This window comes from Cyprinus carpio, unplaced genomic scaffold, assembly GCF_018340385.1.
Source record: "Cyprinus carpio isolate SPL01 unplaced genomic scaffold, ASM1834038v1 S000006585, whole genome shotgun sequence".
In the NCBI taxonomy this organism is placed as follows: domain Eukaryota; kingdom Metazoa; phylum Chordata; class Actinopteri; order Cypriniformes; family Cyprinidae; genus Cyprinus; species Cyprinus carpio.
In genome coordinates, this window is record NW_024879238.1 from 3,497,542 (window position 1) to 3,523,183 (window position 25,642).

Below are 25,642 nucleotides of genomic sequence, written 5' to 3' on the forward strand. Positions count from 1 at the left end.
TTGCGAACAGCCACAAAGAAAATATAGATCTTCACATGTACACGTTCTTGGACACACATCGACTCCATATATATATACTTATAGAACTGTATAAACTTATTGAGTGCTGTTTGTAACAATGTGTGCACACTTACGTAATTAATCTATACATGAATGCATGAGAGAAAGCTACCCATATTTGGACTGTAATCTAGAATTATGCATATGAAAATCATTAAAGACATTGTTCTAATTGTAAACTTTAAACTATGCAAATAACCCCTTACACCACTCGCACTGCACAGCATCTTGTTGTCTTCGGAGCCATCTTTAGCGTGGCTTTATATTTTCTGCATAGACCTGCGTCTGTGGTTGGGCGTGGGCTAAACAAGCAGCGATGTCAAAGCAGGCATTGATCTTTTACTGTGGAGGCGGTGCTTATCCACACTATTACATCATAAAGTGGCACACTGATTCCACAAGCTGTCGTTTTGGCAGACTGCCTTCAATATAAGCGTTTTAGACTAACGAGAAAGTTTTGAGTTCTGAAACTTGCAGGATATTTTATGCACAGTGACGTGTTATATGTCAAGGAGCTTCAATGTAACTTATTTTTATGCCTTTTTTATGCCTTTGTTTTTCAGAAAGACTCGTCTGTCTAGTTTAATAATGTGGAACAACATCTTTTAAGTAGGCTCTCCATTTACCTATATAATACCTGGCAAACTATTTAATATACCTGTCTGAGATTGATACCAGTTATCTAAAAAGTAATGAGAAATAAAAATACTTTATTTGAAAAACAAATACCTAAATGTTTTTACTAACTTTGTTTTTGAAGACTCACGAGGCCGCATGTCGTCTCATTCTTCTGTTCAATAACTAACACCTACAAACAGAAAAACAGATGTAGAAAAAAATCTAACCTTAGTGGAGAAGTCAAATGTTGACAGGTTACAGTGTTCACAATGCATGCATGAGCAGGACTGTAAAGTGTCAAAGAAGTGCTGCTGAAGAGTTTCAACGCTAAGCCTAATTTTGCCACATGGCTCCCACGGAAAGAAAACATGCTGCTGCTGCAATGCAATAGTAATACAGGCAAATTTCACTAATGAACTCCATTGTGATTTGAAAAATCAATGTGTCTTCAAACAACTTGCAGGACAATCGTACGACAGATTCTCCTAATTACAGGTATTCTGTCTTTTCCTCCTTTACTAACGTTGTTTTTTGTGACCCATCACACACATACCTGTTGAGAGCCCATATACATCAAAACAATGATTTGTCAAAAACTTCCATTTAATATGAATCCCTGTTTTTTAGCTGTATAATTATTGGCAAATATTGGCACTTAATGGAAAAGCTCATTTTGGAGCTGATCCATTTCTGATAATTCTCAGGTTTATCAGATTAGCATATGGTTCCTGGTTGCAGTAAGCATAAACTGTCTTACCTGTCCCTGATAGAGACCAGCGTCTTGAATGGTGCTGTTCAAGTTATTCAGTGGCTCCCAGGTATTGTTTATGTATTTGCCCCACAACCTTGTTTCCTTCTCGTCTGGTACACTGAACAATTTCCTCATTTCTCGTTCAATAAGGGCTGCCAGGATAGATGTGTGGGTTAGACCGTTTCCAAACAATACAGGTTGTAAATAAATAAATAAAAAATGTCCAACATTTTTTTTTTTTTTTTGGACAGATGATTTCAGTGGAAAATGTGTAAACCTGTGTCCTGCAGTTTTCTGGCAAAATAAAAGCCTGAGGGGTTAACTCTTGTAAGTGAAGAAAAATAAGACAGTATTGTAATTTTACTGCTGTGAGTAAGACAATTACTATTCTTAATATGAATTATTCATTTTTATTTTGCAGTGTAGCATTACAACATTAATATATTTCTGTTATAGAGTTGAATAATAATAATTTTTATTATTATCATCATCATTAAGGGTGCACAGTATTGGATTTTTGCAGATATCCGATATGCTGATATTTTTTAACTCATTTTGGCAGATAGCCGATGCCCATTCTGATATATTTTTCACAAGTCTCTCTTGTGCAGAGATTATAAACATTTTTTTAATTTTGGTTAGTTTTGAACAAAAACTTGCTTATTAGAACTAAATACACATTATTAAAGTGCTTTTTATAATTTGAGTACATGGGAAGCTATGAAAATATCTATAACAAAATTGATCACTGTTGTAACCATATTTGTAGATTTAGCATTTGAAGATGGTCAAAAGCAAAAGAGATGTTAAAAAGTTCTAAAAAATCTTTCAGAGCTCTTTGTACTTAAATCCATTTGAAAAATATATTAGACATTAATTAATACATTTTTTTATATACTGTACAAAACCATTTAATTTACAAATGTCATGTTTGGAGATTTAATTTTTTTTATAAAATTTATTTGTGGCGATCAGTTTTCATATTGTGACAAGCCGCCACAAATAACTGTAAGCTGGTAAACACTGTACACTGTTATAAGTCAAATGGCCATAATCTAAGTGATAACAAAAATAAAAGAGTTCACTCATATTACACAGCCTGCAGCTCATGAACGATGACATCGTGAAGGCTATTGTCAGACCCACACACATTTCATGAGGAAAGTTAACGTGCATGTTATAGCAAAGACTACACTTGTATAGTTTTGAATGGGAAAAAATGCAGCGCGCTCATTATGGCAGCTCTATCGAAGGAAGCCCCGCCTTCTAAGTAAAAGAGCCAATCGCTAATCGGTAAAAGTCAGCGCATCACTGCAGCTGCCGTTAGACGTCCCAGTTGCTATAGAAACAGACAGCATTCTGAGACTGCGCACAGGACTGCGTATGCGCACTGGCTGATCTAGCATGAGAAACAAGTATGTTTATAATGGTATCTGAGCAAAATAAACAACATTTATGACACAGTTGTTTGTCAGATTTCATTAGTGATTTCAAATATGAAATATAATCATAAGCTTGGTGAACAATTTTGGAGAATTTGATGTTCCCCAATTATAAAGATAGGAGCTGCTCTTGCATGCTCGAGAGGCGTTTCAAAGATGGCCGCCGAGTGACATGAAAATAGGCTCATTTTCCAACTCCCCAAGAGTTAAACAGTTGAGTTTTACCATTTTCGAATCCAATCAGACGATCTCTGGGTCTGGAGGTAGCACTTTTAGCTTAGCTTAGCATAGATCATTGAATCTGATTAGACCGTTAGCATCTTGCTCAAAAATGACCAAAAAGTTTCAATATTTTTCCTATTCAAAACTTGACACTTCTGTAGTTACATTGTGTACAAAAACCAACAGAAAATGAAAAGTTGTCATTTTCTAGGCCGATATGACTAGGAACTATACTCTCAATCTGGTGTAATAATCAAGGAACTTTGCTATTATGCAGCAGCAATTTGCCGGCTGCAACACGCTGCGTAATATCATTGCGTCTGCTGCACCCATGGTACGACAGCAAAGTTCCTTGATTATTACGAAGAAATGAGAGTATAGTTCCTAGACATATCAGCCTAGAAAATGACAACTTTTCATTTTCTGTTGGTTTTTGTACACAATGTAACTACAGAAGTGTCAAGTTTTGAATAGGAAAAATATCAAAACTCTTTGGTCATTTTTGAGCGAGATTGCTTATGGTCTAAGCAGATTTAATGATCTATGCTTAGCTAAGCTAAAAGTGAAATCCCTATCGCGACGCTGATGATCAAATATGTGATTTATTTGAATTATTTAGAGAAACAGCCACTGTAAAATGTGCTATGAAGAAAGTTGAACAGTACCTAAAAAAAGGCAAATAAACTAAAAAGACTGATGAAAAAGAGGAGGAAAACAGTCTTAAACAGCACTAATTTGTTATAGACTTTATATTAGATCATCTGTTAAGGGAATATATTTTTCCCTATAGATTTTTATTACAACTGTTGCATGTTGTAGCTATTGGTTCTAAATGTACAGGCGTTTGTTTCTTCATAACAACTGCTATATTGATTAATTAAAAAAAAAGTAATTATTGGACTGGTAATGATTAATAGGCTAATCTTATTATAACAAATGCGACAGTTAAGAACTATGGCATAGAACATCCTGTCAAACTATAGCCTATAAGATTAAATCATTAAGAGCCTGATCAACTGAAGAAATAAACAATATCAATATAAGAACATGTTCAAAGTTCCAAAATAAAATGCATGCTGAATTAGAACATCCTGTCAAACTATAGCCTATAAGTGCCTAAATAATATAAAATATATTACATAGGATATATATATATATATAATGTATATATATTCTATGTAAACCAGTAATTGTTAACTATGATGTTACTTTATTGCACCAACTTTGCATAGATTATAGCACAAAAGACCATTTCACAAAAATAAATATATAGGCAAAGAAAAACAAATAAATGAACCTTATAAGAGAGCATGACCCGGGACTCCATTAAAACAGCTCACACTTCAACCCCCTCAATGTACAAATCAAAATTATGCCCTTGCTTGAGGGGTGAGTAAATCTTGGGCTAATTTAAATTTTTGGGTGAATTATCCCTTTAAGGAAATTAGACATCTGAAAAGACATAATTGAAATATGTCTACTCAAGCAATAATTTCAAAAAGAAAGAGAAACATCTGACTTTTAAAAAATTGTGTTGTCCCGCAGGATCAATAGACTATAAATAACACTAGAAAAATTTTAGGAAAATGGCTATTTATTTTCAGCTATGCGTATGTCTCAACAGAGCATCATTTGTTCTGTACATGTGAATGTTAGTCACTGGATTCTATGGTAATTCAGACTTTTACTTTAAGATATAGACCTGACAGTAATACTACATGTAAGTATCCCTGTTCATTCCAATGCCTAATCTTTGATCAGTGATTTCTGACATGTAATGACGATTCATGTACAATCAGGTGTTCTTTGTCTCAAAATCATTGGTGTTTATGTGTCAGTAAATCAAGCCAGTGACTAAATGGTCAACTTCACATTGTTCCTCTTAATCTGTTATTTAACTTTCAATTAAATTCCCTTTATAAAGCAATTAAAGAACCCTCCTGTATAATTGCTGGAGCGATCAATCACAGTGAAAGTTTATAATCGGTAACGCTGTCTACAGTGCACAGTTAATCTCTTATTTATAATGTGTTTTCAATTAGTTGTGATGAAAGCATTCATGAGAGTGCTGAATTATGAGATCACTGCATGTCATCGTACATTGCTTATTGCTGCAAACCTTTCATATAGACCTCACTGCAGTAAGCATTTACACTGAAGTCTTCAAGGAGACACCCCTTTTAAAAGTAGCATATAAATCAGAGAACTAAAATCAGGACTCCTCAGGAAACATTATTAAATAACAAATAAAAAGCACATGACCATTTTAAGCCCCTGTTGGCATACTTTTGACCAAGATATTAATTGGCCAAAAAATCCCTTGCCATTAGCCCAGAGGAAGCCTGATTAGGCCCAATCAAGCCCTAGAGGTGACAGTGGAAACATGACTGGCCATGGTACACACTAGCACACTTTTGGCCAGATGGCTATTGTACTTCTAGAAGAGTTATTTAACAGTTTGTCAATGCATTTTGCCACTTCCACTGCACTGCACAGGATTAGCATTTTAACAATTGATCACGGCTGTAACTTCTAAGTACTTAAGCAATTAGTCTCTCAATCCCATCCTTCCAAAAAAAAACATTTTTCAATAGAATTATGTGGTAACCTTTTATTTTTCATCTATAAATGTGTCATGACACATCCTTTTAAGCTTTTGTTTATCCTGTTGTCTTGTCACACATGGAGTATAATCAGAAACTGAATGGGGCATCTATAAACTGTATCTAGTTAAGACACCGTCATTGACTATAATGGCTTCTACTTGCTTTTCTACGCTCACATCGAGTGTAGGCAAATCACAGCTGAGACTGAATGCCAGTGGGCAAGGCCAGTTGAGTGATGAAGTATAACTACTCGTCGATGCCTAGCTCTAGAGGTAGTCATATACATATGTTTAAATACATTTGCCTTGTGACATCTCACAATATCCAAACAAAGCCATTTTGTACAATTTATATAAAACTTATCACACATGAATTAAAATGTCTTTTTAGTAGTTTACGTCAAGTACAGCCTGCCACCCTGGAAGACAGGGACATTTCTGCTCAACTACCAACTATCAATAACCCTTAGCTAAAGGGGGGAAAAAAAACAACTCTGAACGTACCTATGGTGTCTGCTTTGCTGAACCTCCTAGAGACAATGTTGTCCATGTTGTTGTCTTCACATAGCATGAGTTCAGTGAGATATACTTCCACCTTACAGTGTTTCACAAACATGCCCGCTTCTACCACCTGAGGACAAACAATAAACAAGAACAACAGTGAAACACAACAGTGAAAAAACCCCACATTTGACACTCTGCAGTTAAACACAACTGGACTATCAATGAAAAAAACTGAAAATTTGAAAATGATATGTGGGTTGAAGTCAAACAAAATCAAGTTATGTATCATCAGATCACTTTCGATGGCTCTGCTTCTCATTTCTGACATTCTCATCTTGAAACAAATGCAACTGATGACAATGAAGCTGAGGCTTTTTATGAGCCATAAATTATTGGCAGCATGCAAATATCTCAATCACAGCACACACTGTCCCCTGTCCTAGTCCTAAAAAAAAAAATAAAAAAAAAAAATAAAATAACTGTTTTTTCCACTGGATCAAGCCGCACTTCACATTGTGTTCTCCGTTCTGAGGTAAATTCTGGGTTTATTCCTCTCAGCGCATCTTCTTCCAAAAACAAAAAATAGCCAAGATGAACTTGAATCTTTGTTTACGGAGGTGATGTGGGCATTTACATGTCTGTGCTTCTCACGTGGATGACTGTCATATCAAAAAGTACGATCGGCTCATGGACGTGATCACATTAGAGACAATGAGTTTTAAACGGGGAAAAACTGTACCTCTCATTGGTTTCATATGGATTACTTTATCAGAGAATATTTGTATTTTTATATTTCGACATGACTAACTTCATTTAAAAGATGTAGTGTTTGGGGGCGCTCTATGGCGGCAAAGCAGTAAGACGTGTTTGGCAGAGCTCCTGGCATGCTTACCTAATGTAGTGTTTTTTCTTAAAGTATTATTTCAAAACTCAACGCCAGAAGTTTTAGTATTGGACCCTCTTGTTAAGTCGACTCTAAAAACTAAGAAAATGGCGACAAATCTCAGAAAATACAAGTACACGGGACCTGCGGGCGATAGGCCGAACGCCTCCTCGGACCGGAATGTTTCTAAGGCCATGAGTGAATCGGCTCCACCCTCACCAAATCCCAGCGAAATGGATACGTCTGGTTTGAAGTCTGAGATACTTCTCGCACTGAAGTCTGATATTTCAGCGGTGATTAAATCAGAACTGAAGGATGCCCTTGCAGAAGACTTTGACTTTCTTAACGGTTTATCTAATTGGTCGGATGAGGTAATAATAAACAGCACCGCGGCGCTTCGCTCGGAGTTAGACCAAGTCAAAGCGAGTGTCAACGATATAGAGGGCGGTTTATCTAATTGGTCGGATGAGGTTGTCGCCCTACAGAGTACAGTGGGTGAGTTGAAATCGTAACTAAAGGAACTAAAGGTGAAATGTGAGGACATGGAGGGCCGGATGAGGAGTTGCAACGTGCGGATTCTCGGTGTTCCCGAGACACCGGATTCCAGCTCATCCATAGCAAAGATTGTTGACAGACGAGATATTACTTGTGGACAGGGAATATAGCCATTCCCCTTCGCCAGACGTACACCAGAACAAAAGAAACCGGGCGGTAAACCAAGAGTAACTGTTGCTAAGTTACACTATTATCAAGACTGTGCGGAGATTCTGCGCCGTGCACGCACTCGTGGCCCACTTCGTTTCAATGACGCGCATATCACAATTCTTCCTGACTACACTGCAAGCGTGGCCAAAGCCCGGGCAGCGTTCACAGACGTGAGGAGGCTTCTTCGAAACTGACAGGGTGTTCGCTACGGATTACTTTTTCCGGCACGACTTCGTATCACCCACGGAGAAGAAGACAAAGAATTTGCTGATCCAAACAAGGCCATGGCTTATGTGAAAGAGAATATTATCTTGGCGACAGATGACGGACATTGACTGTGAACCGGGTTTCCCTTAGCATGCATACTTTTCAGGTTGTATTGTCACAATTGTTTTATATCCCGAAATATGTACATTGTCTGCATACAGAAAACGTTTTCTAGGGAATGGTAGTAGACTACTTTGTTTACAACTACTAATTTTGGAGGGTCAACATTTACAATTATAATATTTTTGTTGAGAATACTACTGTATCACTTTTTTTTTTTTTTTTTTTGAGATTTCTTTTCTAATTATATCTGGGGGGCTAGTCGGGAGCCCTAGAAGTTAGAGTTATGTTCCTCAATACAAGCACTATAATGTGTGGATCTTTTTGTTGTGAGGTTTTGTTTTCTCCTGGTTCTTGTAGGAGAAGGGGGTGGGATTATACTGGATTTGTATACCATTGGGTTGTTTCTTGTCAGGATCTTATGTGTGATCTTCTGGATCTGTATATATCATTGTACACAGTTTTAACATGGCTAACAAAAAAGGTACTAGGCATTCTTCTGAATATCCAGTTAACTGTGTGAGTTGGAATGTGAAATCCCTCAACAGTCCCTTAAAATTTAGAAAAGTTATAGCGGCATTTAAAACAGCTTGATACAGACATTGCATTTTTACAGGAGACCCATGTGTGTTTAGCGGATAGTCTACGTCTAAGTAAAAAATGGTCTGGTCAGCTGTTTCAATCAAATTTTCACTCTAGATCAAGAGGAGTGGCCATCATGATTGGTAAACACATACAATTCACTGCTTCTAGTGTACATACAGACTCTGCTGGGCGATATGTTCTCGTGGGGTAGGGAAACTGTACACACTTCCAGTTGTCTTAGTCTCAGTTTATGCACCAAACTGGGATGATTATACCTTTTTTTAACACATTATTTTCAAATATGCCAGATATGTCAACACACAGTCTCATAATTGGTGGAGATACTAATTATGTGCTCTCATCTTTAGATCGGAGTGCAGCCGGAAAAACAACCCTTACTAAGTCTGCTCAGTCGATCAAATCATTTCTGGAAACGTATGGTGTTGCTGATGTGTGGCGCTTTCGCAATCCTACCTCGAGGGCATATTCATTCTTCTCCTCTGTTCATAAGACGTACTCCCGAATTGATTATTTTTTCATCAACAATCGAATTCTACACTTGGTGAGGGAATGTGACTATGGCGCCATAGTCATTTCAGACCATGGGCCCCTCAGTATGAAGTTGTGTTTTTCAGATTCACAATCAATATACCGCCCATGGCGATTTAACACTTTACTACTTTCAGATGAGTATTTTGTCAGTTTTTTAAGGGCAGAAATTAAATTCTTTCTTGAAGTTAATCAAACCCCAGGAATGCCATTTTCTACGGTCTGGAGTCCTTAAAGGCCTATTAAAGGGGTCAGATAATCTCATATTGTTATAACAAGAAGACAAGAAACACAGAAATTCTAAGATTGTTGACAGACGAGATATTACTTGTGGACAGGGAATATAGCCATTCCCCTTCGCCAGATTTAGTCAAGAAACGTATGTCACTTCAAACTGAATTTAATACTAATTTAATGTCTACCCAACAGGCCGAGTACCTGATTTCTAAGTCAAGGCATGGGTACTATGAACATGGTGAGAAGGCGGGGTGTCTGCTCGCACATCAGCTACGCCAGAGATCAGTTACTCAAAATATTCCAGCTACAATCAATGGCCAAGGTAATCAATGCTCAGACAATGAATGAACTGAATTGATTGGCAGACAAATCTAAAAAACACATTACTCTCCTGAAACATCCTCTAATCAGTCTGATTTGGAGACCTTATATAAATTTATAAACTATACACACGCAAATCCGCAATTGGCCGATGAATTGGAAAAAGATATTTCGGTAACTGAGATTAGAGACATGCAAAGTGGCAAGTCCCCGGGACCGGATGGTTTTCCGGCCAAATTTTTCAATAAATTTTCAGAACCGCCGTCTCCTTTATTACTGTCAGTTTTCAATGAGTCTTCTGTAACCTTGACACTTCCAGTATCTATGCGTCAAGCTATCTTCTCTTTACTACTTAACAAGGATAAAAACCCTCTAAATTGTAGTTCATACCGGCCTGTGTAGCTTCTGAATGCGGATGCCAAGACCTTCGCAAAGATCTTGTCAAAGCGCCTTGAGAGGGTAGTTCCCACTGTTTGATTCACCTGACCAGACAGGGTTTGTGAAAAATCGCCAATCCTTTTTTAACATTAGACTGTTTGGTGTGTTGTATGCTCCCACTCCACCCGGCCACAAAGACGATGAGGTGATACTTTCCCTTGATGCTGAAAAAGCATTTGACCGGGTTGAGTGTGGTTATCTCTTTAAGACTTTAGAAATATTTAAATTCGGCCCTAAATTTATATCATGGAATAAAATTGCTTTATTCTTCGCCAATGGCAGCGGTACGTACCAATAATAATATGTCCAGCTATTTTGAATTACGAGGTACACGGTTGCGATTGAATCTTTGGCTATTGCCGTAAGGCAGAGCTTAGTCCTTAAAGGTATAAATGGTATGGGCTTTGTGCATAAGGTCTCTCTTTATGCCGACTACACCCATTATCCCATATATAACCATCTTACTAGTAAAACTTAATTATTGATCTTACTTGGTAAACTCTGGAGAATTTCTGGCTATAAGGTTAATGTTCAGAAAAGCTAGATGATGACTGTGACCTCTCTTGAAGGGAAACTTTCTGGCACAGTCCCATTTAAAGTTAGTTCGGAAAAATTTAAATATCTGGGTATTTGGATAACACACAATTTTAAGAATCTTTATAGGGCTAATTATCATCCTTTGTTGGCAAATCTTAAACAAGACATTGCTCGTTGGGAATCCTTGCCTCTTTCCCTGGGGGGAAGGATTAATTTAGTCAAAATGATTATTTACCTAAATTTCTTTACTTGTTCCAAACCCTGCCAATTTTCTTTCTAATCATTCTTTCCAACCTGAATAGCCAGCTATCTTCCTTTGTTTGGAATAAAAAGCATCCAAGGATCAACAAAAAGATATTACAACTGCCCCGTAATTTGGGGTGGCATGGCACTTCCTAATTTCATGTACTATTACTGGGCAGCTAATATTAGAGCGTGGTTGCATTGGTTGAGAAGGGACACTTCTCTACCAAGCTGGGTGACTTTGGAGAGGGCCTCAATTACATCCAGCTGTCCTACAGCATTGCTCTGTTCTCGACCACACAAAAAATCAATTTCAACATACTCTTCTAACCCAGTTGTTGTCCCACAGTTAAGATTTGGAATCAATGTAGATGGTCTTTTGGTTTCACCGGGTTATTGTTTGCTGCCCCTGTGTCAAATAACCACATGTTTATCCCTTCGGTAACTGATGAGGCTTTTAATAGTTGGGCTTTGAACAGACTACATTCACTTTATAATCTGTACATTTGCCTCATTTGAACAACTGGTAGAGAAATTTAATATTAAAAAAAAAATCACAGTTTCTTAGATATTTGCAATTGAGAGACTTTGTTATGGCCAATTCTGATTGTTTTCCTCAGTGTCCAGCTCAGTCCCTTGTGGATAAGATATTTGACTGTAGGATAGACACTAAACAGGTCTTGAGCAGGATTTACACACTGCTCAGTTCATTCCATGAGACCAGTCTGGACATTCTGAAACACAGGTGGGAATCTGACTTCGATGAAGACATATTGGACGTGGGTCTGGCAAAAGGTCATACAGAACATTCACTCATCTTCGGTGTGTCTGAGACATGCTGTTATTCAGTTTAAAGTGGTACACCGTCTGCATTGGTCCAAAGACAAACCAAGATAAAGTTGGACTTGGATCCTGAATGTGATCGTTGCAAACAAACCCCTGCTACACTTTCTTCACATGTTTTGGACTAGTTCAAAACTTCATGGATATTGGCTATCTATTTTTGAAAAAAACTGTGCACCCATGCCCTTTGACTGCATTATTTGGGGTGATCAAGGTGGATGCTTCTTTTAGCAGGTACCAGGTGAACATGATCGCTTTTTGCTCTTTGCTAGCTAGAAGACTTATTTTGTGTAGGTGGAAGGATTCATGCCTACCAACATATGGACTCTGGATTAGAGAGGTCATGTGTCATATACATTTGGAAAAGATTAGATACAGTGTAAAAGGGTCGGTTGAGAAGTTTTATAACATGTGGATGCCATTTATGTCTTATTTTGAAAGTGTGTCAACTGACAATTTTGTATAACTGTTACACAAACCTGTGTTAAGAATTGTATGATGTTACCTAGAGGCCTGACTACTGTGTTACATCTCTTATTGATCCAGTATGGGGTGGGGGGAGGGGTGTTCTTTGTTGCTGTGTTAATTTAAATGTGAAACTGAAACTAAAACAATAAAAAGACTTTGTTCAAAAAAAAAAAATTGACATTTCAAGCTTTTTATAGTCATTTTTCATTTCTGTGTATCAAGTATTCGCTGAGTTTTGGTTCATTTTTGTTACATGTCTCAGAAAGTAGTTTATGGAGAGTGAAATGGCAGAAAGCAGCACAAATTTTTTCTTTTTTTTTTTTTTTACAAAAGCACAAAGCTTTGTTGATATTACGTGATATACCTTTTTCTCATTTCCAGGTTTCTCAGCAGCGGAAGTCATTATAGTTGGGTAAACTTCCAGAGCCAGTGAATGACAGAATGATATGTATTCACGACTTTCAAAAAAAAAAAAAAAAATTGGAGAGAAACTGATACAATATTTTGATACAAATTTGCTATAATATAATGTACAGTTAAAAATTTACATACATTTAATATATATATCTTTTGATGATTTATGATGCAGATGATCATTGAAAACGTCATCAGTTTTGTGATATATATATATATATATATATATATATATATATATATATATATATGTATAAAATATATAAAAAATATAATAAGAAATGCTGTTAAAATTCCCTTGCTTTGTTGAAAAATTAGGAATTAGTTATTTGTAAAAGAATTGAAATTTCATAGGGGGCTAATAATTTTTCTTCAACGGTGTATACCAGGGTTCCTCAATAGGCGGCCCGCGGGCCGAATGTTTGGCCTGCGCTAATTTCAAATAATGTGACATGAAAATTCAAACGCAGCATCAGAAAGTGACATTAACTTACATAATGTCTACACTGGACGTGAGCGCCGTGGCGCAACGCAACAAAATACAATATAACTTATTATAATCAGTGATGCTGTCTACACTGGATGCAGCGCAGCCGGCGTGACATATCCCGAAAGTTCAAATGATTTGCTTTGTTGCGTCCAGTGTAGATACGATGTGACAGCAAAAACAGTTTTGAGTGAGTCTAATTTATTTTCAAGATCCGAGGAAAAAATATCTATTGTTGCTTTCACTATCGCTATAAAGATCACGCAAAATAATATTACAACTCACATCAGACAAGAGCAATGTGACGTAGTATGTAACAAAAGATATGTTTCCATTCTCCTATTTTTAAGTGCATTTTGGATTATCGCATAAAAAAAACCCACCGGATGGAAACGCCAAGATGCGCATACATTTTTAAAAAATGCACATACAAAAAACTTATGTGAACAACCAAGAAGGATAAACTTTTTATTCGATAAGAAAAAAAATGTGCATAAACTACGATGGAAACACATTAAGCGAATAAATTCGACCATGCGCATTGAAAAAGTCATGTGACTTTGCGCTTTGATACAAGATAAATTGACCAACCAGCAGACTGATCTCGTTCACAGCATCTACATGTCGTTTTGGTCATTCTGAAATGCCTGAGGAAAGTCTGTCATCAAAGTATTTCTATATAATTAGTCTTAAATAACTGTGTTCCCAAACAGAAGGCATCCACCTCGTAAAGCAATGACAGCATTTATTGTGTTACGTCTGCTCTCTTTGAAGCGCAAGTAATTACATATGAAAATGATTATATTCAGTGGCTTCTCCTAGTCTTCTTAGAAATATTTAGAGCCAGTTTATCAGGAAGTGACGATCTTGTTCTCTTTGACTCACTGGATGGAAACAGTGCTTTATTCGCAAATGTTTTAAATTCCAGTTTTGCGCATAAGTTAAATTTGCATCTTTGGATGGAAACACAACTAATTACAGTCAGTAATGATGTCTACAGTGGATATGGACAGCTCGGCTTCCCTTCCACAGACAGCTTTACCTTTCGAGCAATAGGCTCCTGTCCATCTTTCAGGCCGTACCAGCTCACAAGCTTCTTCCAGCCCTCTGTGGGAACCAGGCTATAGTCCAGCTCATCAATGAGGTGTTCCTTAATGTCCAGCGTGTCCCAGTCTACAAACAGGACACACATACATCACTGATGTGCAGCAGAAGAGAAATGCTTTAAACTTCTATGTCATGTTCATTTCATTTGAGCAAACACATGTCCATCTCATTTGCTGACATCATTTAGCAAAGCTGACATAATACTGTTCCTCTTGGGCAGCATAAGATTAGCATAAAAACAGACACACAATGTGCATAAATAGCGCTGAGAACTACACGCTAGTTTCAAAAGAATGATGAAATATGTGACAGAGCTGAAACAATTAGTTAACATTATCAACAATGTTGGCAACAAAAAATTTTTTTTCACTTTTGCATATTTCACATTTTCAAAATGCACAAATTCTCGTAAAAAAGTGCAGAATTTACATGCTTTCTTTGATTCTCGTGCACGTTCGATTGAATACTAGAGCCGTCTCTAGAACAAGTGACTGGTACTGCTTTTAGCAAGAAGCCTTTACTGTCAAACCTTCACTGAGATGAAGGGGAAAGGGAACATTATTGACATGAAATTATGTATTAGGATAATTGTGTGCTGTCTGGGTTGACTCACATAAGAGTTTAATTTCTATTGTCTATCCAGTCAAGGTTTATAGGGATTTTAAGATGTATTTAGTAATGAGTTAAATTATTTATTGAGTAATTAAATGACTTTTCAGACAGAGTAAGTAGAAAAGTATTTTAATTACAACATTGATGATGTAATTAATAATTAATTACTTTTTTGAAGTAACTTACCTAACACAAGTTACCTGTAGGTTGTCAGCAAATCCTTTAAATTTTACCGGTATTCAGAACAAAATAAAATAAAAAACTAAAAATACAATTATAAAATAAAACAAATTATTAGGGCCACATTTATTATAAATAACATGGATCTATAAACAGGGGTGCACATAAGTGGTCCGCAGGCCTATAAACATCTAACAATGCTATAAATTATATGTTGGGTATGTGTGAGAGGCTCCAGTGTGATCATTTTCCTTACCACAGCGGAAAAAAAAAAAAAGAAACTAGAATATTCTGTCATTTTTTGCTCATAAAGATAGGGGTAAAGACACAATAAAAAAAAAAACATGCCTTTGTGTAATAAAGAAAAACAAACAGGATGCGCTTTCAGCCATCTTGGTTTCCTTAAACTTGCAGTGCAGCCATAAAAAATGCAACAAAAACAGACTTATTAGATTAATTATTTAACTGAAACATATTTTGTGTAGGCCTATTTATTTTATTCCTATCATATGTAATTTTATTGTTTTTCTGAGTTTTCTTTCTCCTGTTGTTTATGCACATGCAAAAACTAAACCACTGAAAAGAAAGACATTTATTTTTAATGGGTCACATACACTAATCCACTGATGCTAATGCATTCTAGTTATTAGGTGTGTGGTTTGTGTCTCGAAGCAGCACCGCGCAGAACGATCGATGTTTGACAGGAATGTACTGCTAGAGCAATTTGAAAGCATCTGCTCTCTATAGTTCTCACTGTATTTTGATGTACTACAGCGATCGATCTGCACAGCGCTGCTTCAAGTCGAACACACCTCTTATAGTGTTAGGAGACGGGAGGCTGTGATCAGTGGCTCCAGTGCATCTTAGAGACATGTTTTCAAAATCCTGAACACAGAAATGGTCTCATCTTTCTATAAAATGCTAAAAAAAAAAGGATCTCCATTTTGAAAACATGAAATATAGTTGGACTAAAGTATAAATTTACTTTAGGTGCACACCTCATATATGGTGGATAAGGATGGTGATTTCCTTCACTTTTTTATTAACACATATTAATGAAGTAAAATACAGACCTAAGTGCACAACTTGGTTTTGTTCTTTTAGTAAAAACTTACTTTTTTATGGTATTGTTGATATTTTCATGGAATTTCTCACCTCTGAGCAGACCAGAGTTGTCCACTGGTCCAGGAAACACGTTCTGGCTGCCCCTCACATATATGTCCCAGCTGCCAAAACCCACATATTTCTTCCACATCTTGAACCAGCTAATGTCCACCAAATACCTGCAGAAAACAACTCCAGATTAGGGCTGTCATGAATAGGGATGGGTCATGATTTTCGAATATTCGATTAGTCGATTTAATTACAGAATATCGATTAAGCTGTGCGATTATTTTCTAAGGACGTGAACCGTGTCCGAGCACGTCTGACCCCCAAAGCCTGGTTCGGTTCACTGTGATCGCTCCCGTGCCAAGCTCGGACACGGTTGGTTTGGAAGAGGTGGGCCAGAGTGCGGTTCAGTTTAATCAGTGCGCAGTACACATGCAGTGTGAGCGCTAACAGCGCCGGAGCAGGGAACTACTGATACATGCAGCATGATTACATGAACATTTCTGAGCGGCAAACGCATAGATCTATAAAGCAATATGTTGTGAGAGGGTCTTCTGTGTCACCGCATCCCAAACGACTCAAAATAATAAACCACAAAGTTAACAAAACGATGCACTCCACTGTGCTGAGCGAGAAACTTCCTGTTTCCCACGTATTTAAGTTGTGATTACGAGCTAGCTGCATTAAAAATGATTTGTTATTTATTGAAGGAATAAAAGGTAATATTCCACTGGTTGAGAACCATAAACATTTACCGCCCATATATAAAAAATTTTGACTCTGTTATGTTGATTTTTCTGAAGTAAATAACGTTGTGTGACTATTCACAAGCTTTCAATTATGGTATAAATGCTTGGAAATAATATGTAACGTTTTAATCCCAATAAGCTTTGGGCTTTGTTACTTTTTATTATAACACAAAGCCTCAGCCTTTTGTCAATTTTAAGATAAAATACAAACAAAAAATGTTTTTTACGCTCTTTAATCTGTAGTGAGATATGCGCCTCCTTTCAAGCGGCATGTGAATCAATGATATTTTCCTGTTTAATAATATTTCCTGTTTAAAATATAAAAACAAATAAATATTTGAGTGCATGTTGAAAAAAAAAAAAACAGATCAATTTAATACAAACAAGTGTCTCGTGAAATAAATCAATTTGAGTTTTAAAAATCGTCAGTAAGCCTATTGCTGTTTTTCGTGTTAAATGTGAAGAATGACAGGTGCCACATACTTTTTTTTAATTAATTTTTTGTTGGAGTATACAGGTGTAATATATTTCACTTTTACTTCACTCAATGTAACATGATTTTATTACCGTAATTTTGACTATTCCTAAAATATTATGATGCTAATCTTATTTATTTATTTTTTTGAGAAGGATAAACTGATCAAAAATGCTCAACTCACTGTCTTGCGCTGGCCGCTTTGTAGGCTATTTAAAAAACAAACAAACTTGAATTTAACAAACATAAAATGTTCCAATCATATTTCTGAATTAAATTAATAAAGAATCGAAATGAAATATGACCACTTTGCCATTAAAAAAAACAAAACTAAACTATTATAATGGCTGCAAAAGCAGCTGTGTAATGAGGAAGGCGACACGGACTCGGGTCAGTCTCGGGCAGAGAATTCTGATTAGCCCGGGCCGGCCGTGTAAGGCTCTATATTAGTTCCCTCATTTCAATTAAAAGCTCCCCCCCGGTCTGGCGGGCCCATATAAGTACTACCTACTTTTTTCATGGGAGGTAGCAAATCTGACAGGGTATCAGAGATCGACAGAAAACCGCTCCGGAGCGTGAAGTGCAGTGTGAGTACAGGCCAGCGGGTGGTCCCGCCAATAACTCACCTAAAAGCTGTCAGAGACAACAGAAGAAGAACACATTGTCCCGCGCACACTGACTGTACACTTGCGTGTCATAACAGTTACGAAAACCTGGGACAATGTCTAGTAAGAGTTCTGTCTGGAGATCTTTTGATAAAATGAATGAAAATGAAGTCCAGTGCAAACTCTGCCGTACGAGGCTTGCTTATCATACGTCGACCACTGCAGTGCACAATCATTTGAGGGCGAAGCACCCAGGAGGTCCATCCACAGGTCAGCAGCAATCAGTGGCCAGTTTCATGGTCAGGACAACGAAGTCGGATGCTAGACGGGCAGAGCAAACAAGTGATCGCTAAAGATATGCTTCTGATCAGCTTTGTCGAAGGAGAGGGTTTTAGAAACCTTATGAAGTTTGTAGAGCCCGAGTTTGCTGTCCCGTCTAGGAAAACGATCACTGCCAGACTGAAGAAACTTTTTTTGATGACAATGTAAGAGAGCTGCGCAGTCATTTAGCGAGTGTTGAAAAAAAAAATTGCACTAACCACAGATTCAAGGACAGCGCTTACAACTGAATCGTACATCACGATCACCTGTCATTATATAGTTCATTGGGAAATTCACAGTGCTGTTCTGCAGACCAAAGCCATGTCAGAACGGCATACTGCTGAAAATCTGGCAAATACGCTTTCCGCTGCTATGGACCAGTGGTGACTAAGTGGAAAAATCAATGCATGCGTGCAACTCTTCTGTCAAAAACACCTCAAAGTAACCCCAGGAGAGTCTACCAAAGTCTCTCAGTTCAAGCAAACAGTCTACTTCACTGGAGCGGCGACTTGCATCTGTAGATGTCAGTAGATCGGCCAAGGTTGCATACATCGCATCATTCCTCGATCCTAGACACAAACACCTGCGGTTCGCAAATGAGGAAGTTAAACATGCAGTGCAGGTCAAGGTGTGTGATCTCCTCAAAAACAGCTCAGAGAGTGAAGAAGAGATCGGCGTAACAGTAGAAACAGATGAAACTCAACCGCTGGCCAAAAAGCCAAGAAGTGATTCGCTGTCTGCATCTGCAATCGCAGCCTTGTTTGGTAAGGCCTATAATGCAGAAATCACAGACACAACCGAATTAAATCAGTACTGCTAGGACACGTGCCCACCTATCCACATCGACCCCATGGACTGCCATAACGACCACAAATACCCCCGACTGGCAAAATTAGCAAAGGCTTACTTGTGTGCCCGAGACGCCTGTGCCATCAGAAAGGGTGTTCTCTGCGCCGGGCTAATTCTGAACAGATTGTGCTCTCGTTGTCTTCCCGAGCATGTGGACATGCTCATTTTTTTTGAATAAAAATATGAAATAGGTTATTGTTATAAATACAGACATTAAAATTAATGTTCACATAAGTGCCGTCATTCAGGCTGTTCACATTGTTTTGGCGCGTACTGTGTTTTAAGAATGATATTCTGTTTTAGCGCGTAAATGTGTTTTGAGCCTAATATTCATGGCTGAATTAATCTGTAAAACTTTTTTTAAAATATGCTATTAATGTTCATGCTCATTTTTAAAACAGAAATGTCCTAGGCTCCTACAGTCTTGTGAGCAGTTGATAATCAACGGACTGTTATGTTAATAAATGCCATCATTCGGTTGTGTTATATTAATATGTTTCAGCAATCATACAACCATCAGTTGGCTTGGGTTAGGATAGACCTTTCTCTAATGAATTAAACAGTTTGTTATCATACAGACTGAAAGCCTGAACAGTCTCTCTCCCTCTCTCTCTCTTTTAAGGGTGTGTGTTTATGAGTGTGTGGGTGCATGTGCGGGAGGGGTGTGATCGCTTTTGCTTAAAATGAACATCTCTAGTCATGAAAGACTTTTCACTACACTATTATAGTTTCCAAAATAATTCACAGTAACAATATACAACCCCAATTCCAGAGAAGTTGGACATTTTGTAAAATGCAATAAAATTAAGAATCTATGATTTGTTAATTCTCTTTAACTTTTATTTAATTGACAAAAGTACAAAGAAAAGATTTCCAAAGTTTTCACTGACCAACGTAAATGTATTTTATAAATATAAACAAATTTTGATTTTGATGGCTGCAATACACTCCAAGATAGTTGGGATAGAGCCATGTTTAACACTGTCACATCAACCTCCCCTTTATTTCACAATGTTTCATTGTTTGGGAATTGAGGATACTAATTGGTATAGTTTTGCAAGCAAAATGTTTGTCCAGTCTTGCTTGAAACAGGATTTCAGAAGCTCAGCAGTCTGTGATCGTCGTTGTCTGAAGGCCCCCGGTATACTTCAAACAAAGTTCTTTTTCGTTCTTCGTTTGGGGGCAAAAAGAAGTTCAAAAAGGCTGAGAGACAGTATACTGTTTCCGAACATTCCGACACCCCCGTGCTGCTGGAGGCGGGGTGTAGATTAATGTAAACATGACTTGTGACGCTCGCGCATATCCCCTAAACACAACAACTATGAAATGATGAAGTGTAGCAATCTAGGTGTGAGACGGGCACCAGTGGTCAGAAGAATAATGATTAGCAGCAGTTCAGAGTCAAGTATAATGTTTGCAATACAAAGAACCATAATCAGTCCTTTCTGGGAAGTGTGAATGTCTCATAGTCTGCAAAACTTTAGCATGATGTGAAAAAAATACTGGAGTCAGTTTGTTACTTTATTTTATTAGTGTTCATTTATTTTATTAAAACTGAAATAAATTGTTACACCTTTTTATATTTTATGGTGGTGTCGTGATTCTCTTTGATAAAAAAGATACAAAAAGTATTCTCGTAGCTTTGTAAAATTACGGTTGAACCCCTGAAAGTCACATGGATTATTTACTGATCTCCTTGCTATGTTTCTGGACCTAGATCTGCTAATTACCTTGCTGTCTATGGAAGGGTCAGAGAGCTCCCATAATTCATCAAAAATATCTTAGTTTGTGTTCCGAAGATGAACGAAGGTCTTATGTGTTTGGATCGCTGATATTGTGGTATATATTCAACACAATATTGTGTGATTTTGCAAAATTGTGTAGGCTAGGTGTTGGATTTGAAAGCACACTGCATGGACCGTTCTGTGTATGACATCAGAGCACAGCTTAGGTAAAAATCTGTCTTTACAACCATCACTAGTAATGGAGTAATATTGAACCAGGAGTATCTGTACGTTCACTCAAGTAATGGAGATGTGTGTTTTGTCCACCTCTGCCGGTACCCTGTGCACTTGCTGCCTTCAAGTGCTATCCGAATTAATGTAAATACGAGTTTTCTAATCGGGAGTTGAACATGAACAGCCTCTCGAGTCGTATTTACGACTGGGCACGCAAACATTCCCATTATTTTGATACTGCACTCAATCTTGTGCATTCAGCCAATATATTAAACACGCAAACATTCCCACAAAAATATGAATTGCATTTAAATTGTCATCACTGATTTTACTTGCACTCAATCTTGTGCATTCAGCCAATATATTATTAACTGAATATAATTTGTTCTGCTTTGGGAAAACACGACTTTGCTACCCTAATATGCTTCCTCAGATTTGATGGTGAACTTTTATTTACCTGATGAAAGTGATAAATGAAGTAGTTACTATATTTAATGTGCATAAGATAGAATAAAAAAATACAATGTACTTTTCAAGATAATAAAATTCATCAGAAATGTAATCAAGTAAAATCACAATCATCACAAATAAAATCAACTAAAATAAAAAAAAACATAACTTCAAAAATCCACTAAAATAAAATAATACTTAAGTGCAGTAATCCAGTAAAATTACTCAAATGTTTTACACTGTTTAAACCAAAAAATGAATACATCATAAAACACAAAAAAAGAAAAAATCGGAAGAACACGCAATCATATTCAACTCTTTTTCTCCTAGTATTCTCCAAAATATGATATATTATGAGTGTCTCTCACCAGGTGTGTGTGTGTGTGTGTCTCACCAGGTCTCTGCTTTGCGCAGCGGCATTTTCAAGAGCGCCGCGATCTCTTCTCTCTGCGTCTCCACATCTGTCTTGCAGCATTCTGCCATCTTCACTCACTCGCACAGACGCACACTACCGAAGCCGCTCGAAGAGCAATAAGACAACCCCGAACACTTCCGGAGGCACTGGCGTCATCACGCACGCCGCCGCGTGACGTCATTTTGTAGGCGGATCGGCTGTTAGCGTCACACTGGTCCCCTCGACAAAAAGCCCGTAGGATTTTCCCATAGGCTTTTGCATTATTGCAAAAAATAAGCTCTGTGTTCAACAATAGTTCATGAAACTTACACGTTTTGTCCATCTAGATAATCTTCACAAAGTACGAATTTTGAAGCATAAATAAAAGCGCCAGAACTTAAAAGCTAAACTTAGGCTATAAACGAACTACACCTCAGTTGTTGTATGTTGTTAAAACAAAATATCCAAAAACTAAATATCCATTCATGTCATGCAACAGCATGGGCTATTATCTGCCAAAATGCAGATTCGTCATGCGCCAACTTCTTTCGCAAATAAGATTGGGAAAGCCTATTAGTAAGTCTGATTTTATTTATTAATTTACTTACAATAAATAACAGTAAAATATATTAAAATAACTACATTATATGCATATTTACTTTTGAGTTGAAAATATTATTAATTAGCAAATATAAAATATAATTAGTATAATTATAATGTAGTAAAATCTTTCAATCGTTGGGGGGGGGGGGACTTTCTGAAACAACCTTACACAGTTTTGATAACGTTAATAATGAAACACAATGTTAACGTAGCCTACATGTGATGAAATGACCGACTGCACACATACACATGCAGTCTTGGGATTCCACAACTTCCCTTCATCATCCTCACGCCTTATTGCTTGTATTTATTTTGTCCTCCTTTCCGGTTCTGTATGTTTATAAGGAAGGATGTAGAACTTCAATTCATAATTTGTTAGTTTATTGGTGCTACAGAAAATAATACAGCAACTCTATGGCATGATCGTCCCGTGTATTTCAATTGGCACCAAGGCAATGTTTTCCCCCCCCACGGGCTAAATTCACATCACGTGACGTGGCGTTCCTGGGGGCGTTCCCAGACCAAAACCGTCTGTATGTATAAATGAGCCTGAAGCAGCAGCCCCGTTCATATCAACAGCCTTGACAACAGATTAAAACAAGGCTTGTTGGTAAATTTAACTGGTATTGTTACCAGTGTGACATATGATAGCATGCCTTATACAAGGCTTTTTTTTTTAAAAAAATTTGTGTCGGTGTCCTGACATTTTATCCCACCCATCAGATTGTCCTACAAGGGACTTTACAGCGCATGCGCACATCGATATTGCATCATTTTTGTCACGCTGAACAACACGCCCATAATTTTTACTACTCGCTTGTGGATTTCTTCATGTTAGGGTAGGTTTTGGCTATTTCTGTTAGTATTGATTATACCAAGACAGCTAGCATTAATGAGAACTGATTAATGTCACATTACGTAACCAGGTCTAGCACCAGGGATCATCTTTGTTATCATTTTTTCACTGAAAAGTTAGGCTATATGTTAGGTTAAATGATAATCTGATTAGTAAACCATTTCAAAATTATTTGATGTAAAAATATACTTTCTCCGTTATAGTTACACTGTAAAATCAAACAAACAGTTGACCTAACTTGAAATAAATAAAATAAAAGCAACCTATTGCACTCACTCAACTTAAGTTAACCTCAACTAGCAAACGAAAACTTGAAACTTACATCTGAATAAAAGTCAGTCTACTGAGTTTTAAAAAATGTGTTAGACAACCAAGACTTTTAGCATTTTGCACTGCTAAACTTCTACAAACCCGATTCCAAAAAGTTTGGGACACTGTACAAATTGTGAGGTAAAAAGGAATGGAATAATTTACAAAATCTCATAAACGTATATTTTATTCACAATAGAATATAGATAACATATCAAATGTTGAAAGTGAGACATTTGTGAAATGTCATGCCAAATATTGGCTCATTTTGGATTTCATGAAAGCTACACATTCCAAAAAAGTTGGGACAGCCGGAAAACCTAAAAATTAAAAAATTAAAAAATGAACAACCAAAAAAACAATTTGTCAAAAGAAGTTATAGGGTCAATTGGCAACATGATGGGTATAAAAGAGCCTCTCAGAGTGGGAGTGTCTCTCAGAAGTCAAGATGGGCAGAGGATCACCAATTCCCCCAATGCTGCGGCCAAAAATAGTGGAGCAATATCAGAAAGGAGTTTCTCAGAGAAAAATTGCAAAGATTTTGAATCATCATCTACAGTGCATAATATCATCCAAAGATTCAGAGAATCTGGAACAAATCTCTGTGCGTAAGGGTCAAGGCCGGAAACCTACTGGATGCCCTTGATCTTCGGGCCCTTAGACGGCACTGCATCACATACAGGAATGCTACTGTAATGGAAATCACAACATGGGCTCAGGAAATACTTCCAGAAAACATTGTTGGTGAACACAATCCACCGTGCCATTCGCTGTTGCCGGCTAAAAAATCTATAGGTAAAAACAGAAGCCATATCTAAACATGATCCAGAAGCGCAGGCGTTTTCTCTGGGCCAAGGCTCATTTAAAATGGACTGTGGCAAAGTGGAAAACTGTTCTGTGGTCAGACGAATCAAAATTTGAAGTTCTTTTTGGAAAACTGGGACGCCATGTCATCCGGACTAAAGAGGACAAGGACAACCCAAGTTGTTATCAGCGCTCAGTTCAGAATCCTGCATCTCTGATGGTTATGGGGTTGCATGAGTGTGTGTGGGCATGGGCAGCTTACACATCTGGAAGGCACCATCAATGCTGAAAGGTATATCCAAGTTCTAGAAAACAACATATGCTCCCATCCAGACGCCATCTCTTTCAGGGAAGACCTTGCATCTTCCAACATGACAATGCCAGACACATACTGCATCAATTACAACATCATGGCTGCGTAGAAGAAGGATCCGGGTACTGAAAATGTTCATTTGTTTATGATTCTGTTGCTGTTTGTTTGATTTGAGTTCTGCGCGATTCATCTCTTTTATAATAACATGACATCGTGTATGAAATCATCGCTCACCTAGAGTTTGTTACACTCATCTTTGGGCTTGTGAAGATCAGGATGAGTTTGTTTCTTCATCAGGGTTTGTAGAAATGTATCACTGCTTCAGTGTCTCAGCAATGGATCCTCGGCAGTGAATGGGTGCCGTCAGAATGAGAGTCCAAACAGCTGATAAAATCCATAGTCATAGTTGTCATAGTTGCTCCTACCCTCCAGACAGACAGAGATGGGAAAGGCATCAGGAGTCCCGCTGTGTTTGTTTGTTTAAGATGATGATTCATTCCTGTGTTAAACCCTTTAACAGAGGTCAGCGAGTGGCAGTGAAACTTAAACGAGTTACTTTTATACAGATAAGTAGCATTTTTATAGTTTTTTATTGGTCTCATTAATGTCTTCATTTCAAAAGTGAACGACACCATTGTCAATCATCTCATCACATCATTTTTTTTTTGTTTTCAAATATATTTATTTTAGTGAATTATAGTATTTTTT

At 37.3% G+C, this 25,642-nt stretch overlaps 1 protein-coding gene across 1 annotated transcript; it reads right to left on the reverse strand.

Moving 5' to 3' along the window:
- Positions 1 to 1,326: 1,326 nt before the first annotated feature.
- Positions 1,327 to 22,275, reverse strand: LOC122144085 (ubiquitin carboxyl-terminal hydrolase 15-like). Its single transcript, XM_042754735.1, has 5 exons — positions 22,050 to 22,275; positions 16,294 to 16,421; positions 14,282 to 14,412; positions 6,203 to 6,329; positions 1,327 to 1,581 (listed from the first exon to the last, which is right to left on the reverse strand). The coding sequence occupies exons 1-5, from the start codon at positions 22,136 to 22,138 to the stop codon at positions 1,388 to 1,390; spliced, it is 669 nt and encodes a 222-aa protein (XP_042610669.1). The 5' UTR covers positions 22,139 to 22,275; the 3' UTR covers positions 1,327 to 1,387.
- Between the last annotated feature and the right edge of the window lie 3,367 nt (positions 22,276 to 25,642).

Coding starts and splice junctions, on each gene's coding strand:
- LOC122144085 (XM_042754735.1), bottom strand. CDS start 22,138: ATGGCAGAATGCTGCAAGACAGATGTGGAGACGCAGAGAGAAGAGATC. Junction 14,413..16,293: donor CAACTCTGGTCTGCTCAGAG/GTGAGAAATTCC, acceptor TCCTGTTTGTAG/ACTGGGACACGCTGGACATT. Junction 6,330..14,281: donor AGGAGCCTATTGCTCGAAAG/GTAAAGCTGTCT, acceptor GTTTGTCCTCAG/GTGGTAGAAGCGGGCATGTT.